This window comes from Perna viridis, chromosome 1 (assembly GCF_037379345.1).
Source record: "Perna viridis isolate PV_CMFRI_1.1 ecotype Kerala chromosome 1, ASM3737934v1, whole genome shotgun sequence".
NCBI lineage: Eukaryota > Metazoa > Mollusca > Bivalvia > Mytilida > Mytilidae > Perna > Perna viridis.
In genome coordinates, this window is record NC_142445.1 from 24512234 (window position 1) to 24529253 (window position 17020).

Below are 17020 nucleotides of genomic sequence, written 5' to 3' on the forward strand. Positions count from 1 at the left end.
AAGAGAAGAAGTCCAAGCCCTAAAAAGGTAACGTTTGCCGATGAATATCCAAGCTCTGTTTCATCTAATATTGCTACGGTTTCATACGAAGAACCAAATGGAAGGTTGACTCCTCTTGTTACGATTTCGTACGAAGAACCCATTGCTGCATCGTCTCCGATTGCAGCTGTTGCAGACGAGCAAGAAACCGCCTTTCCGTTGCCTTCTCATACAAAGTTTGCAGATGAGTCATTGCCAACGTATACATCTCCGAATGCAAACCGCATCATAAGAGACCATATAACTTCTGTTCATAGAAGACTAGTCCAAATGATCGAGGAAGCGCGACAGTTACGGTGCGACACAGCCGATCTTGTCGGGGACTACATAGATTTGGAAAAGAAGTTCAAGAATCTACGGATTATGATAAAAGAAACGTTAAAAGAAGCAGAAGAACGGAATCATCGTTTGGATGAAATAATATATCTTGACAAAGTGATCAAGCATTTGAAGATTGCAGACAAAAACATGCAATATGTTCCCTGTGTCATAAAAAGAAAATGAGATGAGAAATATGGTACCGGGAAGCGCAATACTTTAAAAATGTGGATTTGGTTTATTTGGCTTAATGTAAAATAGAATAAACTGATTTCACTAGATCATGTTGCTAAAGTTTTCGAAATGATGATTATATGTGCTAATTGATCCGATTTTAAATATCAAATATTTGAACAACTCTCGTTTTAAATTTGTTTAGAATCTCATTTTCGTATTAAATGTATACAATGTCTTCTCAATTAAAAGTTAATAAAAAATAACTATCATAATCACAATCATGCTATATTTGCAGATGTATGGTTTTCGCTATTTCAAGTATATTTGTTTAGATTACTATTACAATTTACCCTTTCTGGTCAAGTGTATGGTGTGATGTTTCTGTGGTTTTTGTTTAAGATTTTCATCAATTTTCTGTTTATATATGTGAAATGCGATATTTCGAAGCGACAAGATATATCCCATTTATTACGTGTAACCCCAAACAACTCAAATATTTCATATACGTTAAAAAAAATGGACCAAGAGCATTTTGCTATATTAAGCCATTGCACTTTTGGGAAAGAAATGTCGAAGAAATAAAGTGTGAACGTGCGAGAGAGAAATCCGCGGATAAAAATGAATTTTTTAAACCAAAAACAAACAAACAAAAACTAAAACAAAACAAAGACACAAAAAAAAACAACAGAAACACCAAAACGACGACAAAGGACTTAATCAGCACTAAATCGGTCTGCTTTTTAGTTAAAATGACAAGACAAAATAACGGAACAATAAAATTAGACTGCAGCATTAAACGGCAATGAAAAGAAACCAATGGAAAACTGAATTAAAAATTTAAAAAAAAACTGTGGGCAATGCTCACTTAGTTAATACCGCGACCCCGAAAAACGTTCAATTGAAAATTTAAAATAGCAGGTGCACATCTTTGATGTTTAATAAATAATATGTGATTTTTTTTATTAAATTCCCTTCAGTGGAGTAGGATAAGTAACGAGTAAGAGAATGGTATCCATAGTTGTAACGGATGTGAGGACGGAAGGACGCACACCCTATCTCTATGTACTCTTCACTTAGCAAGTAGGAGTATAATAAATCAACTTGAAGTATAATAATAGTATTCGCCAAAAAAAAGAAAAAAAATAGACTAGGTGCGTCGATAGGGTTGTGTATTTCTTGCTCTTCCAGAAAACTACATTGTACCCTTGCATGTAGTATATGAAACAAAACAATAAATAATACCAGATAAATACCCTTTTCCATTGTAAAGATGTCGAATGACATCCAAGCATATTGTTTTGTTGTAGTGTAACATGCATGATCTTGAATATTATGCAAAATAGAAAACACACATCCTGTAAATAATGACACCTAGGCGAAGCATTATATTAGTTTATTGCAAATTAAATGGATAAGATGCCAATGTATTACAATAATAACAGGTTTGGTTAAAACACAATACTATGTGAAACACTTTTCACTAAACCACTCTTGTTTTTCAGTGTCAGATTCAGAGGGATACAGGTGACACCCATCTTGGAATGAAAAAAAAATGTATATTTGATTTCCCATAAATCATGCCATAGTTTTTTCTCGACAAATAGTTTTAACTTCCTCCTTTCAATCCTGCTATCAACCCAATATCTTGAATCCGCCGTTTGGTGCGAATCAAATTCTAAATTACATTTTGCTTACAGAACAGCGCCCTTGTTCATGCAAACATATATTTTGTGTTAATGACATTGTTTTCGTTTTATCTTGATTAATGAATCTCAATCTGCATGTCGCACTAAATGGCACCTGTTTTCACAAATTTATTTTTGATTTAGTGCACAATGCAAGAATTAATTACGTTTATTAATCATATAACTGTGAAGCTGAAGTAATATCCTAACATCAATGTGCAAAATGTCATGTGAACAAAATGATTAAGTACATTAGAGGGAAAACATGTAAGACTTTAAATTTTTCTATACCCATGCATTCGAAAAATGCCAAATGCAGATTTGTAATAAGAGCCAAAACTTTAAAGCTCATAGTCCTACAGTGTAACAAGAAGCCAATCCGTGACACCCTACCAATGTGCCGATAATGATTAGCAAACAGATCTCCATTTTTTAAACCTGCCCATACAGAAGCCTTGTTTAGGCCCATATAAATACAGGATACCGTTAACGGGAAGAGTTTTCGACCAGTATTAGAACATGATGAAGTCATTTCTTCTTGTATCTGTAGTTTTGGCTGTTACAGTCCAGTATACTGAAGGGTAAGGGTTATGATACCATACTACCTTCTCGTCACTTTTGTGTACCAATTTTCATATTGAATTTATGTTTTAACCTGAAATTTAGATTTACGCCTACAGTTCAATGTCGAATTTTACGCGAATCCTTGATTTATGTGCATAATACGGGAGCTATGCAAAAAATTATCTATTTGCTTTACGAATGCGAAAATCGTGTGAAATTCACATGAACATAATTTGTGCACATCATTTGAAAATTTATATATGCGGTGAGATATGCTACACCGATCATGATCGCAAACTATTTAAATCAACCGTTTTCCTCAATCCAAATTAGTTGTATTTGATTTCTCTCACATCTTCACTTTTCTACAAGGGAAGTCAAATTCGTAAGCTAACGAAAACAATGAGATTTTTAAGAACAGGCGTGGAACAACTGTATCAAGAGACCGAATTTAAGGAAGTTTTGTTTCTTTTCTAAATTATGAAGTGTACATTTTAAATTTTACATTGACTAGGTAACCTTGAATGTAAAACTGGATAACTTCAGTAGTTTTCGACATGTATTGCGTTCATAAGGGGTCAAAAAGATACTATGTTTTATAAATTGTAGACGAAATGTGCATTTTGTACTTAATGTATTTTTACTGTAGTAAGGAATCATACGACACCATTGTCTCCTTTATCCACTGTTAACTTTCATTGTGATGTTTCTAGAATCTCGATATTAGCGATGAAACGATTTATAGTGGAATCTAATCGGAAAGGGCCTCCAATATTGATTTTGAAAATGTTAATCAATGGTTGGAAAATCATCAATTATAAGACATAATCTCCATAATTTTTAACATTTATGTAAAGCTAGTTAGTAAACTACTTGTATTTCAGGGCATGCCAGACCTGTAGCAGACTAGAGTCATACACATCTAATTATAAATGTGGACCATTTGGGTGGTTTAGATGTTCAAGGTATTATTTTCCTTCAACACCTTTTAACTTTTAGAATGTCAACATATGTCAACGGTATACTGCCTGAGCCAGATTTAAGATCTCACTAACATTTAGCTGTTTGAGTAATAACTATAAAATGCGGAGATTCAAAGTTCTACTAACAGCAAATGCACAGTTTTCTTTCCGTAACATGAATTCTCTATTCATCTGTTGTAATCATCTGTTGCTGACCACTCAAAACGTAACAATCAATGGTTACCTGAAGTTACATTTTTTGCACCGTATTAAACCTCTTACAGATACATATAGTGTTGTGAAACCCAAAAAAGATGAATGTATCACTTAAAAAATCTACGGCTACAAGCATGACTTTGTCGCAAAATATAGCGTTTTTAGCCCTATTATTCGTATCCTACCGGGCATGGACAAGTTACAGCGAGTAATATATTTAACTTCAGTGAATAGAGTTCGTCAATTAAGCCTCTTGATGTCACATCCACCTGGGTAACACATCTATCCAAATGGGTTCTCTGCAATGAGGCCCATCCACATACGATTAGAAAACAAATTTTTGATAGAAATGATCGTATTTGGAATGACTTTAATCACAGAAAAAAAGTATAAGAAAACTGAAAACAGGGGCGTAGCTGCCTATACGCAAATACGCAGTTGCGTACTTTCGGAAAAAGTAACAAAAATAAAAACACACATTTTAAAGATGAAATAAAGGTTTTATGCAATGACAAATCCTTCTTAATACATAATGATATTCCAATATACACCATAAAGTAATTCGCGATATCAAAACCATCAATTCCGGAAATTTTGTACTTTTCCGTATACATACGTTTACGTTTTACACTCTGAAAGTTTGTTGTGCACGAACTCGAAGTTCAAAATGGCTTCTTCATCAAAATCAATAACTGAATCTTCAGAAAGTTTTTCGCCACCTTATCCAGATATATTGAAGCCTGAATCTCGTTCAGTGACTTCAATAAGCGATGACGACAAATACATTGAGTTAACTGTGAAATGGGAAAACGTTGGCAGATACAATTTTCCAGCTAGGGAAAGTATGATATTCGTAATATTCCGAAATTTCATCTTAAATAAAGGAACTGTTATAAATAATGTGACTTTCGTCCATAAATGGCCTTCTTTGGCTCCTATCAGTGGGATCCTTATTCAGTTTCTACAGTGGTCCGTCCCGTCCGTCCGTCTGGATTCACCGGATCAACTGGCTTTGCCTTGCCGGACTCACTGGGGGCCTTGAGCGACCCCCAAGACCCCTCGCCGTAATTTTGCGTACAACTAAAACAGGCCTAGCTACGCCCCTGCTGAAAAATACAAAATAAGTTGCCGTGGTAAAAAAATGTGGAGGCTCTATTTGAGTTTTGTCTACAAATTCCTATGTGAGAATCCTGTCTGGAAACTATAAACCTTTATTTTTATTCTAGAACTTCCTACAGACAACAGACCTACTCATGCAACTGTTCAGGTAAAAATACACATCATAGTTCAATATGAAACAATTTCAAGTCACCAACGTTTGATCAAGAGTAAGTGTTACATTAAAGTCACGTCACTACTTTCGTAGATGTTACAATAGTTTCTGTAACTAGTTATTTTGGTGTTTCCATAATTTGTTTTGATAAATGAGAACTAGTCGCAAAATTTTTACCGATATTTTCTGAATAGGATATAAATTCCTAAACAACTAAGGGACGACCATTTAATTCATGGGTTGGTAGCTGGCATGTTGAAAATAAATATTCTGGTCTACATCCCCACGACATTAAGTAGATATTTTCTGACCTTAGTCCGATACACCATACAGTAAAATGGAAGTAGTCTTGCCCCGATGTGGTTGAAAATAAAATATAATTTTGACCCGCAAAATTTCAAAAACAAGTATTCTGAACCTACAGAATTTGTCAGTCGCCCCAGAATCAAAAGGTCGCCCTCTTCGTCTGTAATGAGTCCACTGTTCCTGTGATGAAGTTTGATGGTACTGGGTCTTTTAAATTAAACTTAAGATTCATTAAAAATTTTATAAACTAGTATATCCCTCTGCTTTTAAAAACTTCTGACCGACTAGTACAAATTTTATAAATTATAAAAAAAAATCTTTAACTTTTAATAATAATATTAATTGGTAAAATAAAAATAAAAATTATAACGATGGTGATATAATTCCCAAGAAATAAATCATTAAACCTTAAAAAATGGGAAATATAAATTCAATGCAGTCGTCTCAATAATTATACTTTAAATCAATTTTAAGTGGATGGAAAGTGGAGCGGGTGGTCAACAAACGTCATATGGCGAAATGACTGTTCGACGACATGCGGTACGGGAATAGAATCGGGATACAGAACAAGAACATGTTCCAATCCGGCACCCAAATATGGCGGGAAAAATTGTGTTGGATCAAGCAGATTAGAAATGAAGAGATCTTGTAAAATAAAGGAATGTCCAAGTATGTGTGTAATTTTTAATTTATTAACTTCGTTTTTTGGTTGACTGGCTCTTTACTTTTTATTCTCCATGTACTTAACCAAATTAATGTTCATTTTTTAAAAGAAAACAAAAGCAAGAAATAATATGTCTATTCCCTGCTTCCCTACCTACTACCCTAAACATTTTATGTCAATTTGGCTCAAGCACTGTTAATGTCTAGATTGTATCCCCCTTTAACTCAAAGTAAATGTTTCTGAAAAAAAATCCATAATTACCTACCCTATATTTTTTTAACTTTCTGGAAGCAGGAAACGACACTATTTTTTCGGCTTAACCATCTAAGCCACGCCTTAAATTTCGGAAGAATTATTCCAAAAATGATGTTCTTTGTCGCAATGCAGTGAAAAAAAATAAATATGCAACTACATTTAATCTACCATGAAGCGACGTGTTTCTGCATATATTTTTTTCTGGAATGCACTGGATCGATGCCAAAGGTCCCCGAGAGTATTCACCAACCTACTAGTCAGACTTATCTTACCCCGAACTATATCTGATTATTTTATCATATTTATCAAAATTTGCAGTTTTACAAATTTCAAATTACCTAAAACACTGAGGCTTCATTCCATGAATTGCACATGGTAGTACTTCATGTATATAATTAATTGTTTGGATTTAGATCTTCCTATATATTTGACTCTAATGCTATTGGTGGGAGGTTACTCCCTGAAACGGGTGTACAGCATATGGAATTTGCATTATATATGATTGGTAATTTGTGTTCATTCTAACTTCCATTCAAAATAACACAGAAACAAAAAAAATTTTTTTTCTGTTTTACAAAGTTAATGGCGGGTGGACCGACTACTCCACTGTTATTTGGAGTGGGTGTTCTACGACCTGTGGTTTAGGTATTGAGACTGGTGTTAAGACCAGGACATGTACCAACCCAGCTCCTCTTCATGGCGGGAAACAGTGTGTGGGAGAGAAATCTGCAACTGAATCACGTGACTGCAAACTGAAAGAATGCCCAAGTAAGTTAAACTGTACTACTCTACTGCATATATACCAATGGTCCATGAAGCGACGTTCAAAATGCATGATTGTTTAAATATTTGTTTTCTGAACTGCATTCTTCTAACTTCCATTCAAAATTACACGGTAACAAAAATAACTCGTTTTAGTTGATGGCGGATGGACCGACTACTCCACTGTTATGTGGAATGGGTGTTCTACGACCTGTGGTTTGGGCATTGATACTGGTGTTAAGACTAGAACATGTACCAACCCAGCCCCTCTTCATGGCGGGAAACAGTGTGAGGGAGGAATGAATGCAACTGAATCACGTGACTGCAAACTGAAAGAATGCCCCAGTAAGTTTAATTTAATCTACCATGAAGCGACGTTCAAAATGTTTCTGTTCATGTTTTTTTTCTTACATTCATTACTCTTGTGTTTCTGTTTAAATATTTCTTTCTAACATTCATTATTCTAACTTTTATTCAAAATTACACGGTAACAAAAATAATTCGTTTTAGTTGATGGCGGATGGACCGACTACTCCACTATTATTTGGAGTGGGTGTTCTACGACCTGTGGTTTAGGTATTGAGACTGGTGTTAAGACCAGGACATGTACCAACCCAGCTCCTCTTCATGGCGGGAAACAGTGTGTGGGAGAGAAATCTGCAACTGAATCACGTGACTGCAAACTGAAAGAATGCCCAAGTAAGTTAAACTGTACTACTCTACTGCATATATACCAATGGTCCATGAAGCGACGCTCAAAATGCATGATTGTTTAAATATTTGTTTTCTGAACTGCATTCTTCTAACTTCCATTCAAAATTACACGGTAACAAAAATAACTCGTTTTAGTTGATGGCGGATGGACCGACTACTCCACTGTTATGTGGAATGGATGTTCTACGACCTGTGGTTTGGGCATTGATACTGGTGTTAAGACTAGGACATGTACCAACCCAGCCCCTCTTTATGGCGGGAAACAGTGTGAGGGAGGAATGAATGCAACTGAAACACGTGATTGCAACCCCAGGGAATGTCCAAGTATGTGATACTTAAGTATTAAAAAAAATTAATTAAATATTTATCATGCAACGAAAAACATTTTGATCCAGGATGCTTTTTATCCCAATTTTTAAGGTTTATGCTTTTTATGATTTATTTATATTTAGGTTTTTTTAAGAAGTTCTTTTCTCACAACGACCGATGTTGTCAGAATTGTAAAGTAACTGATCATGTTGCAGAAAATCGTTACAATTTAAACTCTTTTAAATAAATAAATCTAATGTAAAAATGTTTGTTCTATTTTCAGTTGATGGCGGTTGGTCAGAATATGGACCGTTCACTGAGTGGACCGTATGTTCAGTCACCTGTGGGTCTGGGTCTCAGATGAGGACACGCGAACGTTCATGTAACAATCCTTTGCCTCAGTTTGGTGGAAAGATATGCGAGGGTAAACTTGAGGAAACAGAAACAAAATCTTGTGACATGAAAAAATGCCCAGGTATGATTGGATAATTGTATAACATTCTTGTATTTCAAGACAAAGAGTAAAATCTCGGTCGCCAACAATCGTCTTTTGTGTATGAAGTACTACTTTCATATAAATTTATTGGAATACAAAAATGTACTTATTTGAGTGGTATCTGAACCTGAAAATACATCTTCATATAGAAAAAATACTGAGACATTATCTAATGGAGCAAGATTACAGTTTTGGTAGTTGTTCACCTAAGAATATTAAAATTTGAACATGTTGATTAATCCAGAATGTTCAATTGTGTCAATGTTCACCTTTGTCATAATTTGAATACATGTATGTCTCGGCAATACATGCTTCCCCTTAAAATGACAGAAGCAACAAGTGGGGATATTATAGTAAATTAAAACCTTCCCATAATTGTATAATTCATAATTTTCGCTCCATTTTTAATGATATTAATAGGATAATTAATTGGAAAGAGTGAATAACCAAAATATGCTCACGAATGTCGAAGAATGCCTAGATTGACTTATTCCGCGCACGAGTTAATTTTCAAGCGTTCTTGACACGAGTAACCATAGTTCGCTTATTCACGGTGACCACTTGATCCTTTTTATTATTTTGATTTCTACCATAATTTATTGCTATTTTCAACATAAAATCTGCGGATTGATATTCGTATTGCGACGTTTTGGCGGGCGGAAGTCTTTGTGGGAGAGTGAAATAACGAATTTTTTTATTTCGCAGTGTTAATTATCATTTTTTACACAGGGAACTTGCGATAAATCACTGCTATCTACATGTATATAATAAATTGTAGTAATTGTTTATCACTGTATTTCACATTTTGAGCTATTAGTAAAAATACCAAGTTTTGCCTTTTCCTTGAAAGGTAGAATGGAGGAAAAAATATTCCATTTCAGTTATGCGTTTCATGGAGACATGCATGTAATTATATCGCTACAAGTACAATACAGGCGTTGTTGTAAAACTTCCAATTTGTTATCTGCTATATATGAACACACATACCATATTAAGATCTGTCAACGGCATTGTACGGTATTAATACAATAAACAGTATTTCCTTATACCAGTAAAATGCCGCAAAAAAAAATGAATGAGCAAGAATTTTAATCATCAACAAAAAATAAAAATGGCATACATTTTGTCGAATAAAACCTTTTTGATTGTAAGTTAGAGTCGATTAATCCTCCCCTTTTCAAATTAGAATTAATTTAATTAAAACACGATAAAAATAAAAGCAGTGTCATCTTTGTTGTTTTTCCCCCAGATAGTGTGTGTCAGGAGATGGGAGAAGGCCGAACGGCCCATTTACAAGACTGCACAAAGTATCTGAGTTGTTTGAATGGTGATGTGACTGTTTTGAACTGTAGCACAGGACTTGTTTGGGATGATGAACTTAAGACTTGTGGCTACCCCAAGGATGGAAATACTTGCATACAACCGAGTGAAGATAGTGTCAGTTAGTAGCACTTTTTTGTAGATATAATCGATAGATTTTGTTGATACAACATACATGTATAACAAATCTTGTTTGGGAGTAGTAATAACATAGTTTTAACAAAAGAAAATTCTTTGTAAACGGTAAAACAAAAAAACAGAAGAACACGCGTACTACACAAAATAACCAATCAAGTTCAGAAACGAGCAGCACAAACACCACTGAAAATCGGGGTGTACTCTAAAGTACCCCGAAAGGGTAAGCTCTTCCTGCTTCTTGCAAAACACTAGGAAAAGTATATATAAAAAAGTACCAATCATATAACATTACAAATCTCGATATTCACTGTACACGTGTTTCAAGGAGTTACCTCTCATCGGCAGCATTAAAAGCAAATATTAGTATACATTTGTACGAGACGATCTAAATCCCAAAATAAATTTTAGTTACAGAGAACCTAATGTCACTATCAGTTTTATTTTTGCGTTCGTTCATATTGCAAGTGTTTTAGTGTTTTGCATGTTGTCTTATTATCTTTATCTGTAGTTTACATAGGTTTTTATTTTATTCTGGTGTTTAAATGGTGTAGTCTCTTTTCCTATTTTCACGTTTTGGCCATTTTCTTGGACTTTGATGTCTCTGCATTTGGTATTTTTACCTGTATTTAAAAATACGACAATGTTTAGATCATTTCTCAAGCTATACACGCACATTCAATAAAAACAAATGCGTTGATGTACAATACAAACTGGAAACGGAAATAAAACTGGCTTTAAGTAGCTTATCAAAGTGTATGTAAAAATTTTTAAAGCATGCTTTTTGAATTTTGAATTAAAGACTCACCTATAACCTGCACTTCACATGGGCAATATATTGCTCACCCAACTGACTGTCACAAGTATTACCAGTGTTTGGGTCAGAATCCATCCGAAATGACATGTCCGAATAACTTAGCCTGGAATGATGCCATCTCTGCTTGTGATTATTCTGAAAATGTCCAACTCTGTAACGAGGTAGCAGACGACACCACTAATGATGAAGCAGCAGACGACACAAATGAAACCAAAGGTTTGTTTCCATTTTGATACAATGTATTTACACAAATGAGCTTAAAACCTAATTTTCATACGTTTATTTTATATGTTAAATGGAAAGAATCCTTGAGGTTTTGAGGGTTTGAATATTTATTGCAGAGTAATATCTTCAGCTACTTCATCAAATTGAAATGGTGATTAAAATATCGAATAAATTATAATCATTACAGAGTTCAGCTGTGAAGGAAAGGATGGATTCTTTGCTGACCAAAAGGACTGTACTAAATATGTTTGGTGTGCAGCAGGACATAAGTACGAAATGGCATGCGCCCCTGGTACACACTTCGAAGGCAGTTCTTGTATTATGGGTAGTTGTTAGTCTGGTAAGCATCAAATAATTTGAGAACTGAAGCAAAAATTGTATGTTTTGTGTTTCCTGAGCATATTTTTCAGGAGGGCACAATTACTCTGTTGACATTATTTATATATACTATACAGCGATCAAAAACAAAACAAAATGAAACAAAGAAACAAAAGTGAAAATACCAAAAACCCGTTCTACCTTTATTTTTGTTTGGCTTGGTTAAATACAGGATTCGAAAGGTAATAAAAAGAACTTATTCCATGAATACGACTAGACAAGGAAATAAGACACACAATAAAGAACATGAAATGACCAAAACATGCACATAGAAACAAAAGTAAATAAGCAAAAGGATATTTTATTCTTTGGAATAGTCTCGTTTGTTGAATTTCCATTCATTACGTTAGTTTTAAAATCGATGAAGTTTTTTTTATGTTTTCTTTTGTTTTGCTTGCTTAATATGTTTGTTTATAAACTGAAATTTTACATTTTGTGTGAAACTATGCACACCTCGAAAGTCATGAAAATTCGGACCCACCTGCGATAAGTCTTGTAAGTTATGCAACATGTACGGGTACGTGTTGAAATGAAATAGAACAATTACAGAAAAAGTGTACCGCTTAACAAAATTATTATGGAAACAAACTCTCTAAACGAAAGAAAAAAAAACGAATAGCGATCATTTAAAAAAAAAACCAACTTTTGGTGACCATTTGCATTATGTTTGCTGTAAACTACTTTTTTTCGTTAGTCATTTGTTTGGTCATATTTTTTACTCCAGTTCATCATACCCACTACATGGAAAGCGTCTACATTGTTATCAAATATGCAAAAAAAGTTTTTTTGTTTCTGTTTCAGATATGAATGAAACAGAAGAGGAACGTGTTCGTTTCGTTTATTCTTTTTTTCAATGAAGGATATATAAATATATTTCTCAGATATTTTAACTGGAACATATTATTTTACGCATGTAACCATTTAAATATTTTTTCATTTTATTTAAAAGCACTTTCTGATTCATAATACTGATACTTGTAAACAATGACCACTTTCATTAAGTTCTTGCATTTTACTCGAAAGATTCATTTCATTTATAATTGCAACACTACCACTTTTAATAATTGATATAAAGGCTGTCAACTCTTCAAGTTTCACATTTACCAAAATAAATCAATTATTGAAAGTGTGAAATATTTCAAAACAGTTATAGAATTTTGTTTGTTTCTTTGTTCGTTTGTTAGTTTTTCAGTGTATTTATCTTTTTAAACAGACAGCCCCTTCAAGTAAAACGAAAATAGATTTGTTTCATATAAGCATACAATCATAAAGCTGGAAATTAAAATAAAATGGGCTTTTGATTTTGTCAAGCCAGCGTTAACCATCAACTGCTTTTACAAGACATCTTCCGTTAAATCGGATGCAAACCAACAGCAGTTTAAACTAAAGGGAACATTTCATTTTAATTTATATCTGTCCCCTTAAACTAAAACAATATTACATCAAAACACTGAAACTATTAAATCATTCAAATTACTTAAACATTTTTAGCATAACAAAATTAATATTATGACTCAAATTTAAATGAAATGATATTAATACATGATGGGTAAATTAAAAAAAAAAATAGAGGCATATAACCAAAAAGAAAAAGCACATGAAATTAAGACAAAAATGCTCTTTCGAACAAAGGATGAGTTCATTCCAAGTAGTAATGTAAAAATACATACTTTGCCTTTCTCGAGAAACAAAATTAGTTGAAAAAAAAGGTTGATAAGGGAACTTGATGTTTAAATAGTTAACGAAACTAAAACAGAGCCGTGTTTGTAATTGCAAAAAATCAAAACCGAAACATAAATGATTGGGTAAATCAGATGCAAATCCAAATACATTACCAAAACATGTGAACTGGAAATAAAGACGGTTTACGTACGCATTGGAACGAACAGAATAAATACAATAACGTATAAAATCCCGTGGTACGAAAAAAAGACAGAATATAAAAAAAGCCTAAAGCACTTGCAAAAAAAAACCTGGGAGTGACTGTTCTGCAGGGTAAGGATGTACTGCGCCGCCAGCAGTACCTGAGTGAAATCCGGTTTGAGTGTTGGTGCAACGATGTAGCTCCGCGACGCACGTAAATTAAGAAGGCGAAGCAACAATTAAATTGGTCCCACCAATACCAATGGAGCAACTCCAAGTGTGATTCAAACCTTGATGATATCATTTGATTTAATAAAGTGTCAAGAATTAAATAGTACAGAAATGGCGAAAAATTATCAAAATACAGACAAACTGTAAATAGACATAGCGACTTAAACAAGTTAATACACTACATAATGGAATTGATGCGTATATTTTACAGTACACTATATTTTATAGACTCATTTTTTTTTGCACCAAATTAAAACATGATCAGTAAACTCTGCAATGAATTAACGACTTTTTTTCATTTCATATCCCTAATTATACATACGTCCATGTGGAGCCCTTCTTCTGCGTATGGAATTTTGGTGCAGGCTAAACAATTATCACCTCGTGTTTTCGTAACCGTTTTTAATTTCTCAGATAAACTCTATTACTATCAACATTACATGTATTACACAATCTGTATTTTTCATATCAGGATTTGGCCATCGCCATGATGAAGGGAGATTTTTCATTTGTGATTAATTAATTCTTCCGCAAACCATGCATCGGGTGTGAAATTTCTAATACTCGTAAGAATTTGTTTATAATTGAATTTGATTTGTAACAATTATTTTTTTATTGGTTCGTTCTCTTTGAGAAAACCCATTTTTTTTTATTTTTTATTTTTTTTTTTGACGTATGCCCAAATGATTAATTTATCTAGCCTATGGTTATGAATCTTTTAATGCTAACATAAAAATTAAGTTCCTAGTTGATCAACCCCTCGAAGTAAGACCACTTAAATTTTAGTTTCCTTTCTTGGAGTCGGATAAGAAATTAACGACTGCTCTGTTGTTTTACGTGGTTTTGTTGAATCTAGGTTGTTTATATATGCCTTTGTTTTACAATCTTTCTCTTTGTTTTATCTTTATTTTAATACCTAAATACATAAAAGGCTTAATGGCACATCACAATTGTAGAATGTTGTCCCGCTTAAAATTTTCAGCGTCATCGCAGATTTTTTTATGGTTACCTACCTTAGTTATTAATTTGAAATGAGATTCCACCACATTTTATAAATTGACTTGACAGTAATTAATAAAAAATGTTAAAAAAATATGTGGAATGAGATGAAAGTAACGAATAGGGTAAGATATCGGCAGTATTTGACGGTAGGTACTCAATGAACTTCTATTTAAGGTAGTAGACCTAGAGTAAGGGACACCATTCTTACAAATCACTGGAACGTTTGTATTCACCATTTTATACCAACATCATGTAAGCATCAAAGTAACCTGGACTAATATCATTCTGTTTCAAAAGGTAGCTTGAAAGACTTCGATGAAATTGCATATGATACAAACATATCACTGATTTGAAGTGTTATGTCCCTTACCTCCTTAACTACAAGTTTGCTCCATGTGGGTTATTTGTTTAGACGGGAAAGGAGTCATGGCCATCGCCAATATACGTCACCTAAGTTACATGATGTCTCCATAGATGGTTTCCTTCCTTTCATACAAAAACCTCTTGGACTTCATCACATTAGAACCAAACTTTATTCTATACCTCTCACTCTACTATACTCCCTTTACAAAATAAGTCTTGACACTCCTGTTTCTGACCCCACTTCATCATTATACAGACTTGTTGCCATCATTTTGGATATTGGTTTCCACACACTCTTTAAACCAGTTTGTGTGAAAAGTCAAGATGAAGAAAAACGATCATTTCTTCCACTACCGTTTGTCAACAAAGGTATAGATGCAATTAATTTGGCTAACATCCTCCATCACAAAAACGTTACCAACAAAATTCCCCCATATTTCAAAGACAAATCCATACCAATTATTTCATATTCCTATACTTCACCCATCGCATCCAAAATTTTCAATTATAAAAGGCTATTGCAGAACCTCGAGATTGAGGACTTCTGATTGTTCTTGCAAAACCTCTCCATTCAAATATGGTCCTTCTGGTCACGTCGTTACGGGAGATTTAACCATTATCGAAAACGGATCTCTGCGTAATATCCTTTCTAAAGGTCCCAAGTACCGTGAACCACGCTCCATAAATTGGAATTATAACTTTAAAGTTCTTATGGTTACCGTCGAGGACTATGCAAGAAAATGGATAAAACGAGAACAAGAAGACATTGATTCTCTGTCAGAGAGGTTGAAGGTCGTGAGGTCTTTAATTTTGAAACGAATGAAAGTTTTAAGTAGGTCAATGAGTGCCAAAGCTACATCAGTTTTCAAAGACTCCGATGTAGCAAAAACATTGTCTACTATACATGACAAATATGTTGTCGTACCAGCAGACAAAGCCCAAAACAATATTGTTTTTGTCTGCAAAACGTTTTATATCCAATGTTTATTATCAGAGGAAGACGTAGAAAATAATAGCAGTGATAAGACCTACACTGCTACCACTCTTTCCAAAGAAGAGATTGTGGAAAACCATAAATCTGTGCTATCCTCTTTCGGTCTCTCTACAAAGGACGATGATTGTGATTTACTGTCTATGTACTGGATTCCTAAACTTCACAAGAATCCATACAAACAACGTTTCATATCTGGATCTGCAAAATGTACCACCAAACCTCTTTCAAAACTTTTAACTTCTATACTCACAACTGTCAAAGAGGGTCTACAGTCCTACCACAACACCTGTTACTCCCGTAGTGGTATTAATTCAATGTGGATCCTGAAGAATTCAAAAGATCTTTTGGAGACAATCAGTTCAAGACTATTATCTGAATATAATAGCATTAAAACCTATGATTTTTCAACACTGTATACTTCTATTCCCCATACTCAGTTAAAATCCCGACTTAAAAACATTATACATCGTTGTTTTCCAAAAAAGATGGTACACCTAGATACAAATATATAGTTCTTGGTAGAGATTCCTCATACTTTGTAAGAAATAATTCCAAATCATCTTCCAAATATACAGAGGAAGATGTTTACAAAATGCTGGAATTTTTAATCGACAACATATTTGTCCAGTGTGGTGGACGTGTTTTTCAACAAACGGTCGGCATTCCAATGGGAACAAATTGTGCTCCTTTACTAGCTGACCTACTCCTTCACTCTTATGAGGCTGACTTTATAGCTGATCTGATCAGAAAGAAAGAATATTGTTTGGCTAGATCCTTCAATCTCAGTTTCCGCTATATAGATGACGTGTTATCTTTAAACAATCCTAATTTCGGGGATTTGATACATCGCATCTACCCAAAAGAATTTGAGATAAAAGATACTACAGACACTGTGAAGTCAGCCTCATATCTTGACCTACACTTAGAAATCGATGGTAAAGGAAAACTATTG

At 33.9% G+C, this 17020-nt stretch overlaps 1 protein-coding gene across 1 annotated transcript; it reads left to right on the forward strand.

Moving 5' to 3' along the window:
- The first annotated feature begins 2701 nt into the window (after positions 1-2701).
- LOC148627897 (coadhesin-like) lies at positions 2702-12925 on the forward strand. The gene is made up of 13 exons (XM_088581404.1): positions 2702-2800; positions 3668-3748; positions 5188-5228; positions 6015-6209; positions 7039-7227; positions 7378-7566; positions 7732-7920; positions 8071-8259; positions 8528-8719; positions 9990-10181; positions 10998-11228; positions 11425-11577; positions 12417-12925. The coding sequence occupies exons 1-12, from the start codon at positions 2739-2741 to the stop codon at positions 11571-11573; spliced, it is 1899 nt and encodes a 632-aa protein (XP_088437530.1). The 5' UTR covers positions 2702-2738; the 3' UTR covers positions 11574-11577; positions 12417-12925.
- The last annotated feature ends 4095 nt before the right edge of the window (positions 12926-17020 follow it).

What these genes read in the sequence shown, in the direction of transcription:
- LOC148627897 (XM_088581404.1), top strand. Translation starts at nt 2,739, where the DNA reads ATGATGAAGTCATTTCTTCTTGTATCTGTAGTTTTGGCTGTTACAGTC. An exon ending in CAAACTGAAAGAATGCCCAA is followed by an intron (nt 7,228 to 7,377) that starts GTAAGTTAAACT and finishes AACTCGTTTTAG; the next exon opens with TTGATGGCGGATGGACCGAC. An exon ending in CAACCCCAGGGAATGTCCAA is followed by an intron (nt 8,260 to 8,527) that starts GTATGTGATACT and finishes TTCTATTTTCAG; the next exon opens with TTGATGGCGGTTGGTCAGAA.